The sequence below is a fragment of the Cebus imitator genome, unplaced genomic scaffold, assembly GCF_001604975.1.
Source record: "Cebus imitator isolate Cc_AM_T3 unplaced genomic scaffold, Cebus_imitator-1.0 Scaffold310, whole genome shotgun sequence".
NCBI classification, from domain to species: domain Eukaryota; kingdom Metazoa; phylum Chordata; class Mammalia; order Primates; family Cebidae; genus Cebus; species Cebus imitator.
Window position 1 is genome coordinate 2,114,933 of NW_016107625.1, and position 18,480 is coordinate 2,133,412.

The 18,480-nt window shown below is 34.0% G+C and overlaps 1 protein-coding gene across 2 annotated transcripts in view; it reads right to left on the reverse strand.

The window, feature by feature from the left end:
* SHOC1 (shortage in chiasmata 1) overlaps positions 1 to 18,480 on the reverse strand; it is a 91,436-nt gene that overhangs the window by 51,761 nt on the left and 21,195 nt on the right. The window contains exons 1-6 of one of the 2 annotated variants that reach the window (XM_017503394.2): positions 16,281 to 18,148; positions 15,823 to 15,976; positions 15,517 to 15,628; positions 14,050 to 14,203; positions 5,662 to 5,769; positions 3,480 to 3,588 (exon numbers count right to left, since the gene is read on the reverse strand). In XM_017503394.2, the coding sequence (XP_017358883.1) occupies positions 3,480 to 3,588; positions 5,662 to 5,769; positions 14,050 to 14,203; positions 15,517 to 15,628; positions 15,823 to 15,976; positions 16,281 to 16,413 (770 nt within the window). In that variant the 5' untranslated portion in view covers positions 16,414 to 18,148. Of the gene's footprint in view, positions 1 to 3,479; positions 3,589 to 5,661; positions 5,770 to 14,049; positions 14,204 to 15,516; positions 15,629 to 15,822; positions 15,977 to 16,280; positions 18,149 to 18,480 lie in introns of those variants that run through there. The other variant, XM_017503393.2, reaches the window with a different exon arrangement.

An 18,480-nucleotide genomic window follows, 5' to 3' on the forward strand; every position in this document is an offset into this window, starting at 1 on the left:
AGGAAGGGGTAATACCTAGCAAGCCATGTCCAATATAGACATATATTTTCACTCTTAATGATGCTTTCTGAAGACATGTCTGAATCTGATACATTGTTTGTTCATAAAAATATATTCACAAGTCGGCAGTCAGTACATTAATAAAATCTCATTCCAGGCAGACTTTTCTTTTTTAGCACATAAAATCTAGCATAGAATCTCACATGTTGTAGGCACTAAAAATATTGTTAACTGGGTATTATTTTCAGCCAAATTGTGTTCTGAAATAAAAATAATTGATACCTTAAAAATAAGTTAAAGCTATAACATTCCTTATTATTTTCCCTTCCTTTTAAAAAAAATTTTTAACACTTTTTCTCCTTGTTTTTAGTTTTGCAGTTGAGATATGCAGTAGTTCCCCCTTATCCATGATTTCAGTATATTCAGTTTCAGTTATCTGTGGTCAACCATGGTCCAAAATATTAAATAGAATATTCCATAAACAATTCATAAGTTTTAAATTGCACTGTTGCGAGCAGTGTGATGAAATTTGACGCCACCCTATACCATCTCACCCAGGATGTGAATCATCCCTTCACCCAGCATATCCATACTATATATACTCACTACCTGCCCATTTGTCACTTAGTAGCATTCTCAGTTATCAGATCGGCTGTTGCAGAATCACAGTACCTGTGTTCAAGTAACCTTTACTGAATTTAATAATGACTCCAAAGCACAAGTGTAATGATGCTTGTATTTATTATGGTTGTTCTATTTTATTATTAGTTATTGCTGTTAATGTCTTACTATGTCTAATTTATAAATTAAATTTTATTATAGGTATGTATATATGAGAAAAAAACAGTATATATAGGGTTTGATAACATCTGCAGTTTCAGGCATCCATTTAGGGTCTTGGAAATTATTCCCCCTGGATAAGGGGGGACTACTGTAAACTCATTTTTAAAATATAGATTTTTAAGCTTTTACAGTCACCAAACCAATGGAAGTGATTTATCTCTTGCTCATAAATGTAGTAGTAAGGGGACAACTTCTTTCAGTTGTTTCAAATAACTCTAAAACCATTAGCAATTTGAAAGCCTTTTTTGTTCTAACTTTGCCAAATCATTAGTTAAGATTTGTTTCATAAATTCTTATTAGATATTTTAGTTATAACAACAGACATATAACATGTGATTAAAAAGAGCTTATTACAGTTTATATACTTTTAATATCAGATTGAAATTAAAGATGACGGTAATTTCTGCTAGTTTCTGTTTCTAAATATCCCAATCTGCCATAACAGATGGATTATGGTATATGGAGTAAATAAAAGAGTAAAAGGGCACTAATAAAGACAGCACATGTCCTGCAAATAAACATCTTTCACCTTAGCAAGGGAACTAAAAGTATTTAAACAAATTATATGCAGTTTCCATACTTGTCCTATGCAATTTGTAGGGCTCATATCTAATATGGACAAGTCTTAGTTATAGCACACTCTGTATAACACAAATTTGCTCCAGAAATGTAAATAATTCTTAGCTAGAAGATAACGATATATTTAGGGCCCTCAGTCTCATGCTTTGGCACTTTCCTGAGACCATTAATAGAAGACTAAGCAGCCAGTGATAAATTATAGAGCCTTGACTTCAGTTGCTCCCAGTAATCCAAATAGCACTCTCCTCTGGCAGATCAGCTAATCCTAACAAGAACTCAAAACCTAATACACAGCTCCCACAGTTTCCAGTCCTGGAATAATTCATTAGAGACTTGTAGACTTTACTGTCGTTTTCCTGAAAATATATTATTTTAGGACACATTAAGTTCTAAGTTTACAGTAGACTGATTGTACTGATTATGTTCCCAATTTTGTAATTGGCATAAGAAGCAGAGGAATGGAGTGGCTTTATTCCAGGATAGCAGACCAATCAATCTTAGAGAACATTAAGTTACATGTATGCTACACGGTTTAAGATAGCAATAAAAACTATCTCAGACTCTGTCAAAGGGCAAGATGCTGGGCGACTAAGCTATGCAATTTTGTCTCAAACTAGAATATAATGACATAGCCTTGCAATATCAATTCTACAATTTCAGACTATTCTGTGCAACAACGATGGGGTATTGAACAAGTTTATGAATCAACCTTGGTTCTGCATGTCTGGTTCACCCAATACTGAGACCACATTGACAGAGGTGTACAAGGTCAGTGGACATCTTCTGTTAGAGATAGGACATGACCCCTGGTACTCTTAGTGGGAATAAACTGATAGCCAAATCTATTGATCAACATTGTCCACACTGCTCTGTGATCTTTGGCTATTTCTGGCCACAGACCTATGACAAATCTTTTAGTAGACCTCTTAACAACCTTATAAGGTAGATACTATTATTATCCCAGTATTGTAGATTAAAAAAAACTGAGGCACAGGACAATTAAGATTGCAGTGAGAAAGTGATAGAGACAGGCAATCTGGCTGTAGTTCAGAGCTTCTAACCACTTATTATGGGCTGAATTGTGCCCCTACAAAATTCTTATGTTGAAGTCCTAATCCTCAGTACCTCAGAATGTGACTGTATTTGGAGAAAGGGTCTTTAAAGAGGTAATTAAATTAAATAGGGCCACTAATACAACATGACTGGTATTCTTACAAGAAGAGGAGACTGGGGTATAGACAATGATGGAGGAAAGAATGTATGAAGACAAAGGGAGAAAATGGACATGTATAGTAAGCCAAGGAGGGAGGCCTTAGAATGAATCCAACCCGGGTGACACTTTGTTCTTTCACTTCTTGCCTCCAGAACTGTGAGGAAATAAATTTCTGTTGTTTAAATCACTTAATCTGTGGTATTTGTTATGGCAGCCCTAGCAATCTAATATACCACTACATTGCCTAATTTATAAAATAAACTTTATCATAGGTATCTGTATATATGAAAAGAAAACAGTATATATAGGTTGTGATAATATCCACAGTTTCAGGCATCCATGTAGGGTCTTGGAACTTATTCCCCCTGGATAAGGGGAGACTAGTAAACTTGGTTTTTAAACCGAGTGACTGCCAGTAGAAACAGTACCATTAGCAAGTGTCCAGTGGCGATGTCCTAAGCATACTATTCCAATGTCAGGATCTTAAAAAATTTTTTAATTTATTTATTTTTAATGATAATATATTCACATTAAAAATACTGAAATGTGTGAAAGGCCATATTGTGAAAAATTTCCTACCCACATTGCTAGGTTACCTAGTTCCTTTCTGAATACAACCAATATTTCTTGTTTCTTGTGTGCCCTTCTAAAGATACTCTTTGCATATAAAACCAAAGATATTCATATATTTATATATTCCTTCTAGTTACTTATTATAGACACTATACTAGCTCTTAAATTTTTTCATAGAGGTATCTTGGAAATTGCTCTTATATGCAGAGATTTAAATAAAGACTGCTTGTTCTGAATTGCAACTTGGGTTCTAAATATAATCTTTACTTACATTTTGCAAACCGGAGATAATGGAAATGTCTGAAGTTCTGCACATAATGAATTAACTGAAGAATGTTGCCATGATAGGTTTAGAGGAGTTAGTGGCATTTCTAACTCTCCTGGAATATATGAAAATGAAAGTTACGTAAACATTGAATAATATTAAGTAGGCCAGGCACGGTGGCTCACACCTGTAATTCTAACACTTTGGGAGGCTGAGGTGGGAGGATCACTTGAGTCCAGGAGTTTAAGACTCAGGCAACGTGGCAAGATCCAGTCTCTACAAAAAGTACAAAATTAGAAAGCAATGTTGGCACATGTTTGTAGTCCTAGCTATCTGGGAAGCTGAGCTGGAAGGATTGCTTGAGCCCAGGAATTTGAGGTTGCAGTGAGCTGTGGTTATGCCACTGTACTCTAGCCTGGGCAACAGAGCAAGACTTTGTCTCTAAAAAAAATAATAAATAAAAATTAAGTATAATTTAGAACTTTTTGTAAGCAACTATTATGTTTGATCATTCTGTTACATCAAAAATATTTCTATAGCCGGGCGCGGTGGCTCACGCCTGTAATCCCAGCACTTTGGGAGGCTGAGGCGGGTGGATCACGAGGTCAAGAGATCGAGACCATCCTGGTCAACATGGTGAAACCCCGTCTCTACTAAAAAAATACAAAAAATTATCTGGGCATGGTGGCACGTGCCTGTAATCCCTGCTACTAAGGAGGCTGAGGCAGGAGAATTGCCTGAACCCAGGAGGCGGAGGTTGCGGTGAGCCGAGATTGCGCCATTGCACTCCAGCCTGGGTAACAAGAGCGAAACTCCGTCTCAAAAAAAAAAAAAAAAAAAAATTTCTATAAAAAGAAATTTGAATTGAGATACAAAATAAATGTCCATCTATATAAGGAATTACATATATATCGCATTGTGTCTCAACTACAATTGTGGTGATTTTTAAAAAATACATTGATAGCTAAACTTCACTGAGTTTACTGTGTTTCAGATGAATTCTGAGAGCTTTATATATTAAGGCTTTTGATTCTGACAGTTTGTGTTGTCAGTACTTAGGTGATAGGATTATTTTTATTTCCAAAGAAAGAAAAAAATAATTATTTTTATTTTCATTAGTGATGTTAAACAAACTGTATTATAAAGAGTAATTATTCATCTTAATGACTCTGAACTCTAGATGGCCTAGCACAGAATTATATATTTATATGGTAGACTTGAAAAACTAATTTTCATGTATTGATAACTAGTGGTGTGGTTTCATTACTTTCATAAATAAAGCAGCAAACTTTCAAATAGATAATTCAGATGATCCAATTATAAATGTAATTAAGTAACAGTGCCATTAATATAGTTAAGGAGCAACACAATTTGGCATCGTACTGGAACAAAAGATGATTCTGAGATTCCAAATTTGGTAGAATAATGATATTAAAAATAATGATGACACAGAGAATGATAAGATTGCTTTGGGAGATAAAAAATTCAAAATTTTAAAAAATGTCACAGTGATCAGTAAGATTGCTAATACTGAGATAAAATATGAAATTTTATTTACTGAGCTATACTATTTTAAGTTTTCTATTTTTAATATTAATTCTGTTTCCTCCATTCCTCTTCCACATCATAACTCCCATCTATGTATTATTCAGTTTGTTTATTTATTTATTTTTATTTTTTTTGTTGTCATTGTTTATTTGTTTTGAGACAGAGTCTAGCTCTGTCACCCAGGCTGGAGTGCAGTGGTGCAATCTCGGCTCACTGCAACCTCCACCTTACCAGTTTAAGCCATTCTCATGCCTCAGCCTCCTGAGTATCTGGGATTACAGGCATGTGCCACCACATCAGCCTCACTAATTTTTGTAATTTTAGTAAAGATGTGGTTTTGTCATATTGGCTGGTCTTGAACTCCTCATCTCAAGTGATCTGCCCACCTCAGCCTCCCAAAGTGCTGAGATTATAGGCGTGAGCCACCATGCCCAGCCTATTATTCAGTTTTGATTCCAGTAGGATTCTGAGTTAGTGATAGTAATAAAGGGGCAAATAAGAAAAAATGACATAGGATTATAACAATCAAATTTTAAACATGGAAACTGACTCACAGTACATTGTATATGCAAATATACTGTACTTTTACAACATAAATAGGTAATCTCTGATAAGCTTAATGATTTATCAAAATTTCTACCTGGTTTACTGCACTTTTCTGGTTCACTCTGGCTTTGAATGGTCAAAATCTCTGCGGAGCTCAATTTTATATCCCCGATATCCTCAATTCCATGCTTGTTAGTAAGATCTAAAAAGGAAGAAACTCTACTATTAGCAAGTGTACAATTAAATTAATTTTTTGTAACCTTGTTCAGTGACATTTTCCTTTTAAAGTATCTTTATTGTTTTATTTCATGTCAATTTTTCCCTTTAGAGAGAAGTAGAGATTTATACTTCTGAAGAAAATGCTAACTTAGGTGAATAACTATTCCCCCACGCACACCCCTTGTTACCCCTCAAATGTCAATCAAAATTACCAAAGGGAAATAAAAACGGAAAAATCTACATAATCACTGGAAGGTAAGATAGGGTGGGTAATCCATAAGCCACAAACTTCAAAGAATGAGCTCACTTTGAAGGGTTTCATCTCTATCTATCGATATGTGATGACTTTCTATGCCTTGCTTAGCTGGAACTCTACTTCTCTATATTAATATTGCCACTTTGGCTTTCTTTTTTCTTTCTTTTATCTTCCTTCTTTCCTCCCTCTCTTCTTTTTTTCCTCACTTCTTCCATCCTTTCCAGCTGTCTGACACATTTTACCTTTTATCTCCTTCCTTTCTTCCTTCTTTTCTTCTTCCCTCCCTCTTTCCTTCCCTCCTTCTTTCCTTCCCTCTTCCTTTCCCTCCCTCCGTCCTTTGTTCTTCTTTCTTTCTTTTTTTCTCTTTCTTTCCTCCCTTCTTTCTATCGCTTTTTCTCTCTTTCATTTCTCCTTCCTCATTCCTTTCTAGCTGTCTGACACATTTTGCCTATCCCTTTTTTATCTTTTGGATTTCTTTCTTCCCGCCCTCCTTTTCTTCCTGCTTTCCTTCCCCTCCCTGGATGTCTGACACATTTTGCCAAACCTTTTATTTTCCCCTTCCTCCCTCCTTCCCTCCCTCCCTTCCTTCCTTCCTTCCTTCCTTCCTTCCTTCCTTCCTTCCTTCCTTCCTTCCCTCCCTCCCTCCCTCCCTCCCTCCTTCCTTCTCCAGCTGTCATACATTTTGCCTATCCCTTTATTTTTTACCTTTTGGTTTTCTCTCTCTTTCTTTCTTTCTTTCTTTCTTTCCTTCCTTCCTTCCCTCCCTCCCTCCCTCCCTCCCTCCCTCCCTCCCTCCCTCCCTCCTTCCTTCCTTCTTGGCTCAACTCTTGTAAACACCATACATGGTGGTTCTTTGTGGTAAGACTTTTTTTTTTTTTTTTTGGTATTTTGTTGTTTGTGAAATTGTGATGCATCTTACAATCTGTATGTGCATTTAGAATGTTTCTTTCTTCCCTAAAAATTCTTAAGTTGATAATATATCTTGCAGTTGATAGGATCTTTGAATTAGACATATGGTCATTATATTTCCTTTTTAAATTTAATCTAAGAATCAGTCTCTCTTTTAATAGAGAAGCTTAACCTATTTACGTTTATTTTAACAAAGGCGATACTTTTATAATCTTATTTTATGCTTCCAATGCCTTTTGCTTGCTTTGTTCTCCTTTATTTCCATAGAATTAAATCTGTTGCTCAGAGTTTTCTTTTTTTTTTTCTCTGTTAGTTCAGAAATTATACATGTTTTTTCTTCAACTTTTATTTTAAGTTGAAGGTACATGTGCAGGACGTGCAAGTTTGTTACATAGGTAAGCATGTGCCATGGTGGTTTGCTGCACAGATCATCACATCACTTAGGTAGTAAGCCCAGCATCCATTAGCTATTATTCCTGATGCTTTTCCTCCTCATACATCACCCTCTGATAGGCCCCAGTGTGTGTTGTTCTCCCCACCATGTGTACATGTGTTCTCATTATTCAGTTCCCACTTATAAATGAGAACATGCAGTGTTTAACTTTCTGTTCCTGCATTACTTTGCTGAAGACAATGACCTCCAACTCTATCCATGTCCCTGCAAAGGACATCATCAAATTCATTTTTATGGCTGTACAGCATTTCATGGTATATATGTACCACATTTCTTTATTCAGTCTATCATTGATGGGCATTTAGATTGGTTCCATGTCTTTGCTATTGTGAATAGTGCTACAATGAACATATACATACATGTATCTTTATCATAGAATAATTTATATTCCTTTGGGTATATAGCCAGTAATGGGATTGCTGGGTCAAATGGTATTTCTGCTTCTAGGTCTTTGAGGAATCACCACACTGTCTTCCACAATGGTTGTACTAATTTGCACTCCCATCAATAGTGTAAAAGCATTCCTTTTTCTCCACAATCTTGCCAACATCTGTTGTTTTTTGACTTTTTAATAATAGTCATTCTGACTGGCATGAGATGGTATCTCATAGTGGCTTTGATTTGCATTTCTCTAATGATCAGTGATGTTGAGGTTTTGTTCATGTTTCTTGGCCACCTGTATTATTTCTTCTTCTTCTTCTTCTTCTTCTTCCTCTTTCTTCTTCTTTCTTCTTCTTCTTCCTCTTTCTTCCTCTTTCTTCTTCTTTCTTCTTCTTCTTCTTCCTTCTTCCTTCTTTCTTCTTTCTTTCTTTTCTTTTCTTCTTTCTTCTTTCTTCTTCTTCTTTCTTCTTCTTCTTCTTTCATCTTCTTCTTCTTCTTCTTTTCTTCTTCTTCTTTCTTCTTCTTCTTTCTTCTTCTTCTTTCTTCTTCTTCTTTCTTCTTCTTCCTCCTCCTCCTCCTCCTCCTCCTCCCCTTCTTCTTCCTCCTCCTCCTCCTCCTCTTCTTCTTCTTCTTCTTCTTCTTCTTCTTCTTCTTCTTCTTCCTCTTCTTCTTCTTCCTTTTCTTTCTTCTTTTTGGAGACAGAGCCTTCCTCTGTCACCCAGGCTAGATGGAGTGCAATGGTGGGATCTTGGCTCACTGCAACCTCTACCTCCCAGGTTCAAGTGATTCTCCTGCCTCGGCCTCCCGAGTAGCTGGAACTACAAGCACATGCCACCACACCTGGTTAATTTTTGTATTTTTTAGTAGAGATGGGGTTTTACCTTGTTGGCTAGGCTGGTCTCAAACTCCTGACCTCAAGTGATCCACCCATCTTGGCCTCCCAAAGTGCTGATTACAGGTGTGATTACAGGTGTGAGCCTCTGTGCCTGGCCGTATATCTTCTTTTGAGAAGTGTCTGTTCATGTCCTTTGCCCACTTTTTAATGGGGTTGTTTGTTTTTCTCTTGTACATTTGTTTAAGTTCTTTGTAGACTCTGGATATTAGACCTTTGTCAAATGGATAGATTACAAAAATTTTGTCCCATTTTGTAGTTTGTCTGTTCACTCTGATGATAGTTTCTTTTGCTGTGCAGAAGCTCTTTAGTTTAATTAAATCCCATTTTTGCCTAGATTATTTCTAGAGTTTTTATAGTTTGGGGTTTTACATTTAAGTCTTTAATCCATCTTGAGTTAATTCTTGTATATGGTATAAGAAAGGGATCCAGTTTTAATTTTCTGCATATAGCTAGCTAGCTCTCCCAGCACCATTTATTAACCTTTCCCCATTGCTTATTTTTGTCAAGTTGTTGAAGATCAGATGGTTGTACATGTGTGGTCATATTTGAGTTCTCTATTCTGTTCCATTGGTCTATGTGTCTGTTCTTGTACCAGTAACATGCTGTTTTGGTTACTGGTGCCTTATATCATAGTTTGAAGTTGGGTAACATGATGCCTCCAGCTTTGTTCTTTTTGCTTAGGATTGTTTTGGCTATTTGGACTGTTTTTTGGTTCCATACAAACTGCTTGCCTGTTGTTGGTGTATAGGAATGCTAGCAATTTTTACACATTGATTTTGTATCCTGAGATGTTGCTGAAGTTGCTTATCAGTTTAAGAAGATTTTGAGCTGAGAACATCTTATTTTAAATCAATGCATTATCATTAATAAAATATGTATTTCAATCTTTATTTTTTCTATCTATTAAAAAAGGCTGCATCTCAGTTGTCCTATTTTTTAAATGAGAAACTTAGCATATTTTTTTCACCAAAACTTTCTCCTTTTGAAACAGATTAATCTAATAAAAGCTGAGATCTCTGAGATTAACTGATGTTTCAAATGAGATTATAATTGATTTCTTTCAAAATTATCTGGCTTTTGGTTCAAGATTAACCACTGTTTCAAATGAGATTATAATTCATTTCTTTCAAAATTATCTGGCTTTTGGTTTAAGAAAGCAGGAAACATATATATTAGTTCTCCCTTCTAAATCCTATAGAATGACAGTAACCATCTATAAAATGTATAAAGTGAGAAGAAGAGGAAGGAAAATTCATCTTCAGTCCAGAGTTATTAATAGAATCCTAGGAGATAAAAAGAAAATTAAAAAACTAATATATAAAACAATGGAATTTTACATTTAGCAATAGCTCCTTTGGACCAATCTTCCTATAGACAACATTTATAACATTTATAACTCTGAACAAAATATGTAAAATGACTGTCTGAAGGTACTACAGTCTAAAGCAGGCAGAAATGGGAAGGGGATTGATACTGAGTGAATTTCCTATTTTTATAGCTTTTCACCTGAAGGGATGACCTATTTGGTACTACCTGGGTCAACTAGAACTTGTATAAAAATCTGCAGTCTTATTATCTTGAAGAATTAGAGGACATTTCTACCTGATAGAGTTCAGGGTTATCACAGCAGCTGGAAGATAAAGGAGGAAATCCAGGAAGGGAGAGAGCAACAGAAGAGGAGCCCCAAACTCTATGTATATACTCTGCATAATAAATCTCTGGATGATCCCTGAACTACACATGTATGGGGCAGATTGAAAGCATATCAGCTAAGGCTATATAAAGATTTCAGCTCTTTCCCACCACAGCAGAGACAAAATTTATAGTTTGAGTTAGGCCAGATTAAGAGCCTACTAAAACAAACAGAGAAAGAAACTCTCTTCAAAGGAACATAGCAAACTAAATTTTCTATAATGTATCGGGTGCCATGCCAGGATACAATCCAAATACATTAAGTAAAATGAAAAAACAGGAACATGTGACTCATTCTCTACAAAAAAATATGTCCCTGGACACTAACTGTGAGATGACTCAGATTTTGAAATTAGTATCCAAAGATTTCAAAGCAGTAATAACATAATGTAGTAATCACCATGCTAAAGGATATAGAGAAAAATATGGCTGTAATGAATGAACAAATAGAAATTATCAGCAGTGAAAGAGAAAGTACAAAAAAGAACAAGTGGAAAATTTAAAACAATATCTGAAATAAAACATTCACTGGATGGAATTAACAGAAAATTAGAGCTGACATGAGTCAGTGAAATTGAAGACAGAACAACAGAAATTACCCAATCTGAAAAACGATAAGGAAAAAAATGGGATAAAAATGAACAGATGTCAGGTGCAGTGGTTCATGTCTGTAATCCTAGCACTTTGGGAGGCCAAGGTGGGAGGATCATTTGTGCCCAGGAGTTCAAGACTAGCCTGAGCAACATAGTGAGACCCCGTCTCAACAATAAAAGAAGAAAGAAAAAATGAACAGAGCTTCAGTGACTGTGAGACAATTTATCTATCTAGTTTTAAAACTATGTATCTTTGTATTTTTGTCATAAAATATAATTCTGTGGTAATCAAGAACTATTCACAAAGCAATTCCCTTGGTCAGTTGCCTTCAATGATGAACTCCATCAAACATTTTTAAAAAATCAACATCAATTATTTAGTCACTCCTAAAAATAGAAGTGAATGATCCTTAAGTCATTCTATGAGGCCCATATTATTCTGATACCAAAACCAGACAAAGGCATCACAGGAAAATAAAACTACAGACCAATATTTAAGAATATTGACAAAAAATTAATAATCTAGTTTTAAAAAGTGGGATTTATTGCAGTAATGCAAAGTAGATTGAAAATCCCAAACTGAAAGTAATATACCATATCAAAAGGATAAAAAAATTTTAAAACCATGATTATTCAATAAAAAATAATTCTAAAAAGAAAACCCTCAACAAAATACTAGTTAACTGGATTTTGACAGCAGATTACAAGGATTATATACTATGATCAAGAGAAATTTTTTTCACCTGAGATGCAAGGATAGTTCAACATATGCAAATCAATAAATGTGATACACTACATTAATAGAATGAGGGGCAAGAACCATATGACCATCTCTATAGATGCAAAAAAGGCATTTGACAAAATTCAATATGCTTTCATGATAAAAACTCTAAAAAAATTAGGTATTGACAAATAATGCCTAATCTCACCACTTCTACGTGGAATCTAAAAAGCTGAACTTATAGAAACAGAGAATAGAAGAGTGGTTACCAGAGGCTAGGGTGTAGGGGACATGAGGAGAAGTTGGTTAAAGGGTATAAACTTTCATTTACAAGATGAACAGGTTCTAGAGAACTAATGCACAGCATGGTGACTATAGTTAATAATAATGCATTGTACACTTGAAATTTACTAAGAAAGTAGATTTTAAGTATTCTCATCACATACAAAAAAGTGGTAAAATTTTTTATGGTAAACATTTCACAACGTATATGTATATCAAAATGTTATACACCTTAAGTATATACAATTTTGTCACAAAAACATTTCCTTAAAAATTCAAGTAATCCCAAAGGAGGCAGAAAAGGAGGAATTGAGAAACAAAAACAAATGAGACAAGCTTATAATTCAACTAAAAAAAATAAACCAACTAAAATGGGCAAAGGATCTGAGTAGACATTTCTCCAAAGAAGATATACAAATATGACCAATAGTATATGAAAAGATGTTCGACATCCTTATCTATCTGGAAAATGCAAATCAAAACCGCAATGAGATATCACTTCACACCTAGTAGGATGGGTATAAAAAAGTTATATAATAACAAGTTTCAGAGAGGATGTAGGTAATTGGAACTCTTACACATTGTTGGAGGGAGTGAAATAGTGTAGTTATTTTGGAAAACAGTCTGGTAATTCCTCAAAAAGTTAAACATAGAGTTACCATTTGATCTAGCAATTCCACTCCTAGGTATATATCCAAGAGAGATGAAAACATATGTGTGCACAAAAACTTGTACCTAAATGTTCATAGCAGTATTACTTTTAAGCTAAAAGGACAGCGCAAATATCTATGAACAGATACATGGACAGACAAAATGTGATATAGCCACACAATGGAATATTGTTTAGCCATAAAAATGAATGAAATACTGGTATTATTGGATAATGTCAATAAACTTGAAAATATTATGCTAAGTGAAATAAGTCACAGATCACATATTATATGATTCAATTTTTATTAAATGTTCAGAATAGGCAAATCTATAGTTTTACTTACCCTTTGATCATGGGAAATAGGAAGGGAGCTATGCCTTGAGGAATCCCTGTAGCAGGCAAATTTATTGCTATACTAAGCAGTTTTATTGTTATTGTTGTCACAACCCAAAGGTACCTGGGACACTGCCCACCCCTGACCTTTCAATAGTGTGTATAACTTTACTTGTTAGAAGTCCTCTGTGGCAATGACTTCATTTTACTTAGTACAGCATCTGAGTCAAGTGAAGGCGGGAAGTTTAACAGTATAATCACTCAATAAAGTCATTTGTTGTCCTTTACATTAGCATTTATGGAGCTGAGATTTGTGTCCTGCCAATAAGTCCATGACCCACCCTGCATTTTGAGATCTACTATATTTACAAGTTCTGGTATGGATTTGATCTGCTTTCCCAGGTTGGCTTTTTATTCTCTTGCTTTGATTTGTAGGATGATCAGTAATTCCCTGATTTAGTCTTATCTGTAAGAATTCCTTAAAGTCTGTGGTCTGTTCATGGCAAACAGCCCTGTTCTCAATGGATATCACAGATCCCCCTTCCATTCCTCCATGATATTATATATCTTTTATCATTTTAAATGGAATTTATGAGAGGGCAGTTAAATATTTGGGGTCATATTGTCATTAAAAATAACTCAATAGTATTTACTAAGACTAAATGGGATGAAACCATCTAAGTTCTAAGTTTTGACTCTCCTAGTCATCTGACTCCACAAATCCTCACTCTGAGCTCTTTATTGTGAGCCTCTCCATAGCTAACTAATGTCAGTATAGAAATTGATAATGTTTTCATTGTTTATAAGAAAACAATTCTTTAAAAAATTTGTATAGTCATAGGTGTTTTAGTTTTATTTGTATAATTATCTTGAAATGATTAAATTTCAGAGAAGTTTTAAACCTGAAAGTCATATAAAGAGAATGACAATGAGAAAAGAATCTCATCAAAAATAATACTGAGATTTCAACATGTAACTTGCAGAACATTTTTTACAAAATCTGGAGGTTCAGAAAAATTTGAATAAATAAGAACCTATGTAACAAACATTCTTAAGTGGTTTTTACAAGTAATACATTTTAAAATTAATTCTCACCTCTTTTGAAAAGCTTTTCAATTTCATCGACGTAGGTTATTATTTCTGGCACTAGGTTTAATGATTCCTTCAGTTCCGAGAGTGATGGAATATCAATTTCTTGTTTGTGGCTTGGAGGTATTAAGAAGTCATACTCAATAAGAAAATGTGATGGCTGAAAAAAAAACATATAGTTTTAAAAAGTTTTTAGGGAGGCTTTCCAAATAAATATTTTTGAAATTGTAAGTGGACAAAATTTGCTTAAATGATGTACCAAAATTTAAACTAAATCTGCATTCAAAATTGTTAAAGCTATATATACTTTTAAAAAACAGAAATGTAGCAACTAAAAATACATTCTATTATAAGCAATGTTCTCTCTGACTATTGTATTTTATGGTCACTCATTACATTAGTGATGTACAACACCCCTAGATGCAGAATTAGCTTCTTTTTGGCTAATAGCAAATTGTAAATATTTTAAATTAAAAACAGTCACTGTAGTAGATGAGAGATAATAAAGGGAGACAAGTGAAATGAGATCATGGAATGGAACAGATCTTTACTATGCTCCACAGAGTATGTTTCTCTTTCATTCCAATAGACGACTCCTCAACAAGAGAGACTAAGCCCACAACTCTCAGAGTTAACAGGGGAAGCAAGAGATACTGGAGGAATGGGGCCTACAGGTGAATTAATATTTTTACCATGATGTTCAAATTTTTACTGTAAGGAAACCGCTTAAATGCTTTAAGTCCATTAAAATTGCCAAATATAAAACATTTTAAGTTGTCCTAAAAAAAGTTTTTTAAGTAATTTTGTGAATACATCTAATCTATATGGGCCTAGATTTCTGAGCTTGTTCAACAGCAAAACGTTATTGCACTCTCGACTGCTAAAATTCTTTACATACTAAATATTATAATCATTTTGTGTTATTGAAACTAAATGCATCTTTAGAAGTTTGGTATTTAATATACAAAAGATGTTATATCATCCTTGTTAAACACTGGCAGAAAACTGAAATTCAGTCTTGGACCATCTATATTCTTACTCTCACAATATTCTCATTAGCTCAAGTACTATTTTTTGTGTATCATTCACAAATCAATATTTCTAGTTCCAGTGTCCAATTTTTAAACTAGACATGACTACTAAATTTTTTATATCCAGGTATATTGATTAGAATTATTGGAAGAGATTTTAAAGTTCCCTATGTCTGGGCTGTACACCAGACCAATTAATCAGAATATGTCTGTGTAGAACTCAGGCTTCAATTTTTTTTAAACTATTCAAATAATCCCAACATACAGCCAAGGCTGAGAACCACTATTTAGAAGTAATTTTGACTCCTTAATTGATACATGTTCATTCCATTATCAAATATTTTAATCTGATCATTGTAGACAGTCAATGTATATTATAAAAATTTACAAAAGTATGCCTCACTACTTTTATTAAAATATTATTGAAAGCAAATATTACAACCTTATTTGAACGTATTGTATCTTCTAGTTTCTCCTGACAAAAGTTCTCTTTGTCCATACAAAAATCTTCTTTCCCAAAAACTTCCAAATCTTCTTGAAGAGAAAAACATCCCCTTAAAAAAATATTAATTAGTGTTTACTAAAAGCAAGTCACACACTAAATGTAGCTAACCGAAACATGTAATCATTAAAATTAAAGTTGAGGTAAAATAATGCTAAAAAATTATTGATAACATAAGTTTGTGATCACACAAAAACGTTTTCACCTCTTAAAAATATTTACAGCATTGGTCAATTAGGAAAGTACCTGAAAAAATTAGCTGCTGTGAAGATCTGTCCTTTGAAATCTAAAAGAGGATCCTTTACCAAAAATAGTTTTAGTCTACTCAAGAGAGTATGCAAAGTTGGTAGGTGATTTCTATTATTTACAAAAAGTATTTCTTCATCATCAATAAATAAACCTGAAAAGAAATAACGAACATAAAGGAATAAGAAAAAAACTAAAAGTTATCCAAAGGGATCTAGATAGTTAATGTAATCAGTCATTAGATACAACTGGGTTTTTCAATCACATTTAAACTCTAGTTCTTCATCGTACTGCTCATATAAAGCATGTAGCATAGTACTGGAACATAGGTAAAAGCACAGTAAATTTTAATATTGTCTACTACACTGAGGAGTAGCCACATATCCCAAAAGAGCTGTAATGGCTAATACTTTATCAATAAAGATTAATCAGTGGAGGAAAATATCTTATAAACTTACGCTTCAAAATAGCCAGAAGTAGCCTAAGCAAAATTTTAAAGAAATAAAAGTATTTGACTTCTGCTGGCCCTGGTCTTCTCTGCGTCATTTTACCTCTTAATATCTCCAATTCATCCCCCAGAGTATCTGACATGGAGGGAATGGAGATGGTTTGCAGTGCCTACAAATGAGACTAACTGATTCTATTATTCTTAAGTTATTCATACATGGTTGCTATAGAATTATTTACAGTGAAAGTTATATAGCAAAAAATCATACTCAAGGAGTATGATATATCTTATATATTAAGAAACACTACTGTTAACAGTTAATTTCTGGAATAAATTTCTCTCTGTCTCCACCCTGCCATGTTTGGGTTTCTTTAGAATCTTGGCTGTCTAACAGCTTTAACAGTTTCTAAGTCACAGGAAGGAACTAAAAATTTGCCTGCAATTCTTCAATAAGTTTCTGAGTGGAAAGAGAAAAAGGAAAATATAAGTTCAGACGAAGAAGTACTCAAAAACTCAAGCTCCCAAAAAAGAAAGCCATCCTGAAAGGATAGTAATGGTTTCTTGTTCTGGGTATTGACTTTTCAGTTAAGTGATGAAGGATGGCATGAGAAAAGAATAGTATCGAGTTTTCAGGTACTAACGTCTCCTATGGTCAACTACATAATTGGTATGCAGGCAGCTAGGGAACATACCTTTGCTTGGTGCTAACTTGATATGCCATAAGAAAACTTGTGGTATGAACTAGCCTCCTAAGAGATATTATTTATCTGACTTAAGTTCCCAACAATCTCATGCCTGAAAGCTTCCCATGACACATCAAAGGAAATTAATTAATTCCATGTCTAAGGAGGGTTTATCTGAGACAGTTAAATATGGTTTGTTTACTTGTATAATTCATTCTGTAAGTATTAGTGAAATCACATTAATAGTAAAAACCCAAACAGCATTAGTTTACATCCCATATCCACCTTCTGCTTCTAAGCACAGATCCTCCAGCCATCTTCCCTATCTAGAGCCTCATACTGATATTTCTGGGACTAAATGGCTGGTATCTAAAGTCAATTATGTGGTCTCGTTTTCCATCCACACTTTTTGATGGAACCACTTGAGGGCAGCATCATACCACAACCAATGTTCTTTGTCATTCTGCTAAGATTGTTTATAGGAAGAGTGCCATTTCCTTACATTCTTCAGGTTATATAGCATGCCCTGAAGTTCTTATTTTATTACAGCTAATATATGTACTATACAGATATAAGGAGACTGTTTTCCTCTATTGTAGAGAAATATTAAATTGTCACCAGGAAATAAAATTCTGGCTAGTTTACTATGAAAAGAAGCAGAAAAAGGTCTACTAATATGAAAGAAGAGAAGTTTATTCTTTATAAAGGACACTTTTGTTTTCCTAGAAAATTCAAGATAATGAAATGAAAACAAAGGAATTCACTAAGTTGTCTGATAAAAATTATACAATTAATGTTTTTTTAAATATATATAAACTTGGTCATAAAAATTAGTGAAAAAAACATAATGGTCACCAATTTGTGAAATACCAAGGACTAAACATAAATATATTCAGAAAACATATGCAGGAAATGATAAAACTTTATTGAAGAGCATTTTTTTTTTTAAATTTGAAGAAAAGGCAAGATAAAACACTTTCCTACCTAGAAAGGCTAACTATGGATAACATTTTAAAGGATCCCATTACCATTTCAAGAGGTCTGTTTTAGCACTTGGAAAAGTGATTACAAAGTAAATCTGGAAGAATGTAGTTATGAGAGTAGAAAAAAGTTTTAAAAAGAGGAGATTATTAAAATGTTATAATTATATATTAAATAGTTAAAACTATATGATACTGACACAGTAATAGGCAAAATAGATCATAATAGAAAATCCAGAAATAAATTCTAATGTGGTTAAGGATTTAACACATAATGTAAGTGGCATTTTTAATCTGTGGGAAAGAAAGGACCATTTCATAAATGATATTGAGGCAATTGCTAAAACACTTGGAAAAAAAAATTTTATTCCTACTTTTAAACATATGTCAAAATCTAAACTAAAACCACACACCTTTGGCTGGGGGTGGTGGCTCACACCTGTAATTACAGTACTTTGGGAGGCAGGTGGATCACTTGAGGTCAGGAGTTCGAGACCAGCCTGGCCTACGTGGCAAAAACCCCTTCTCTACTGAAAATAAAAAGTTT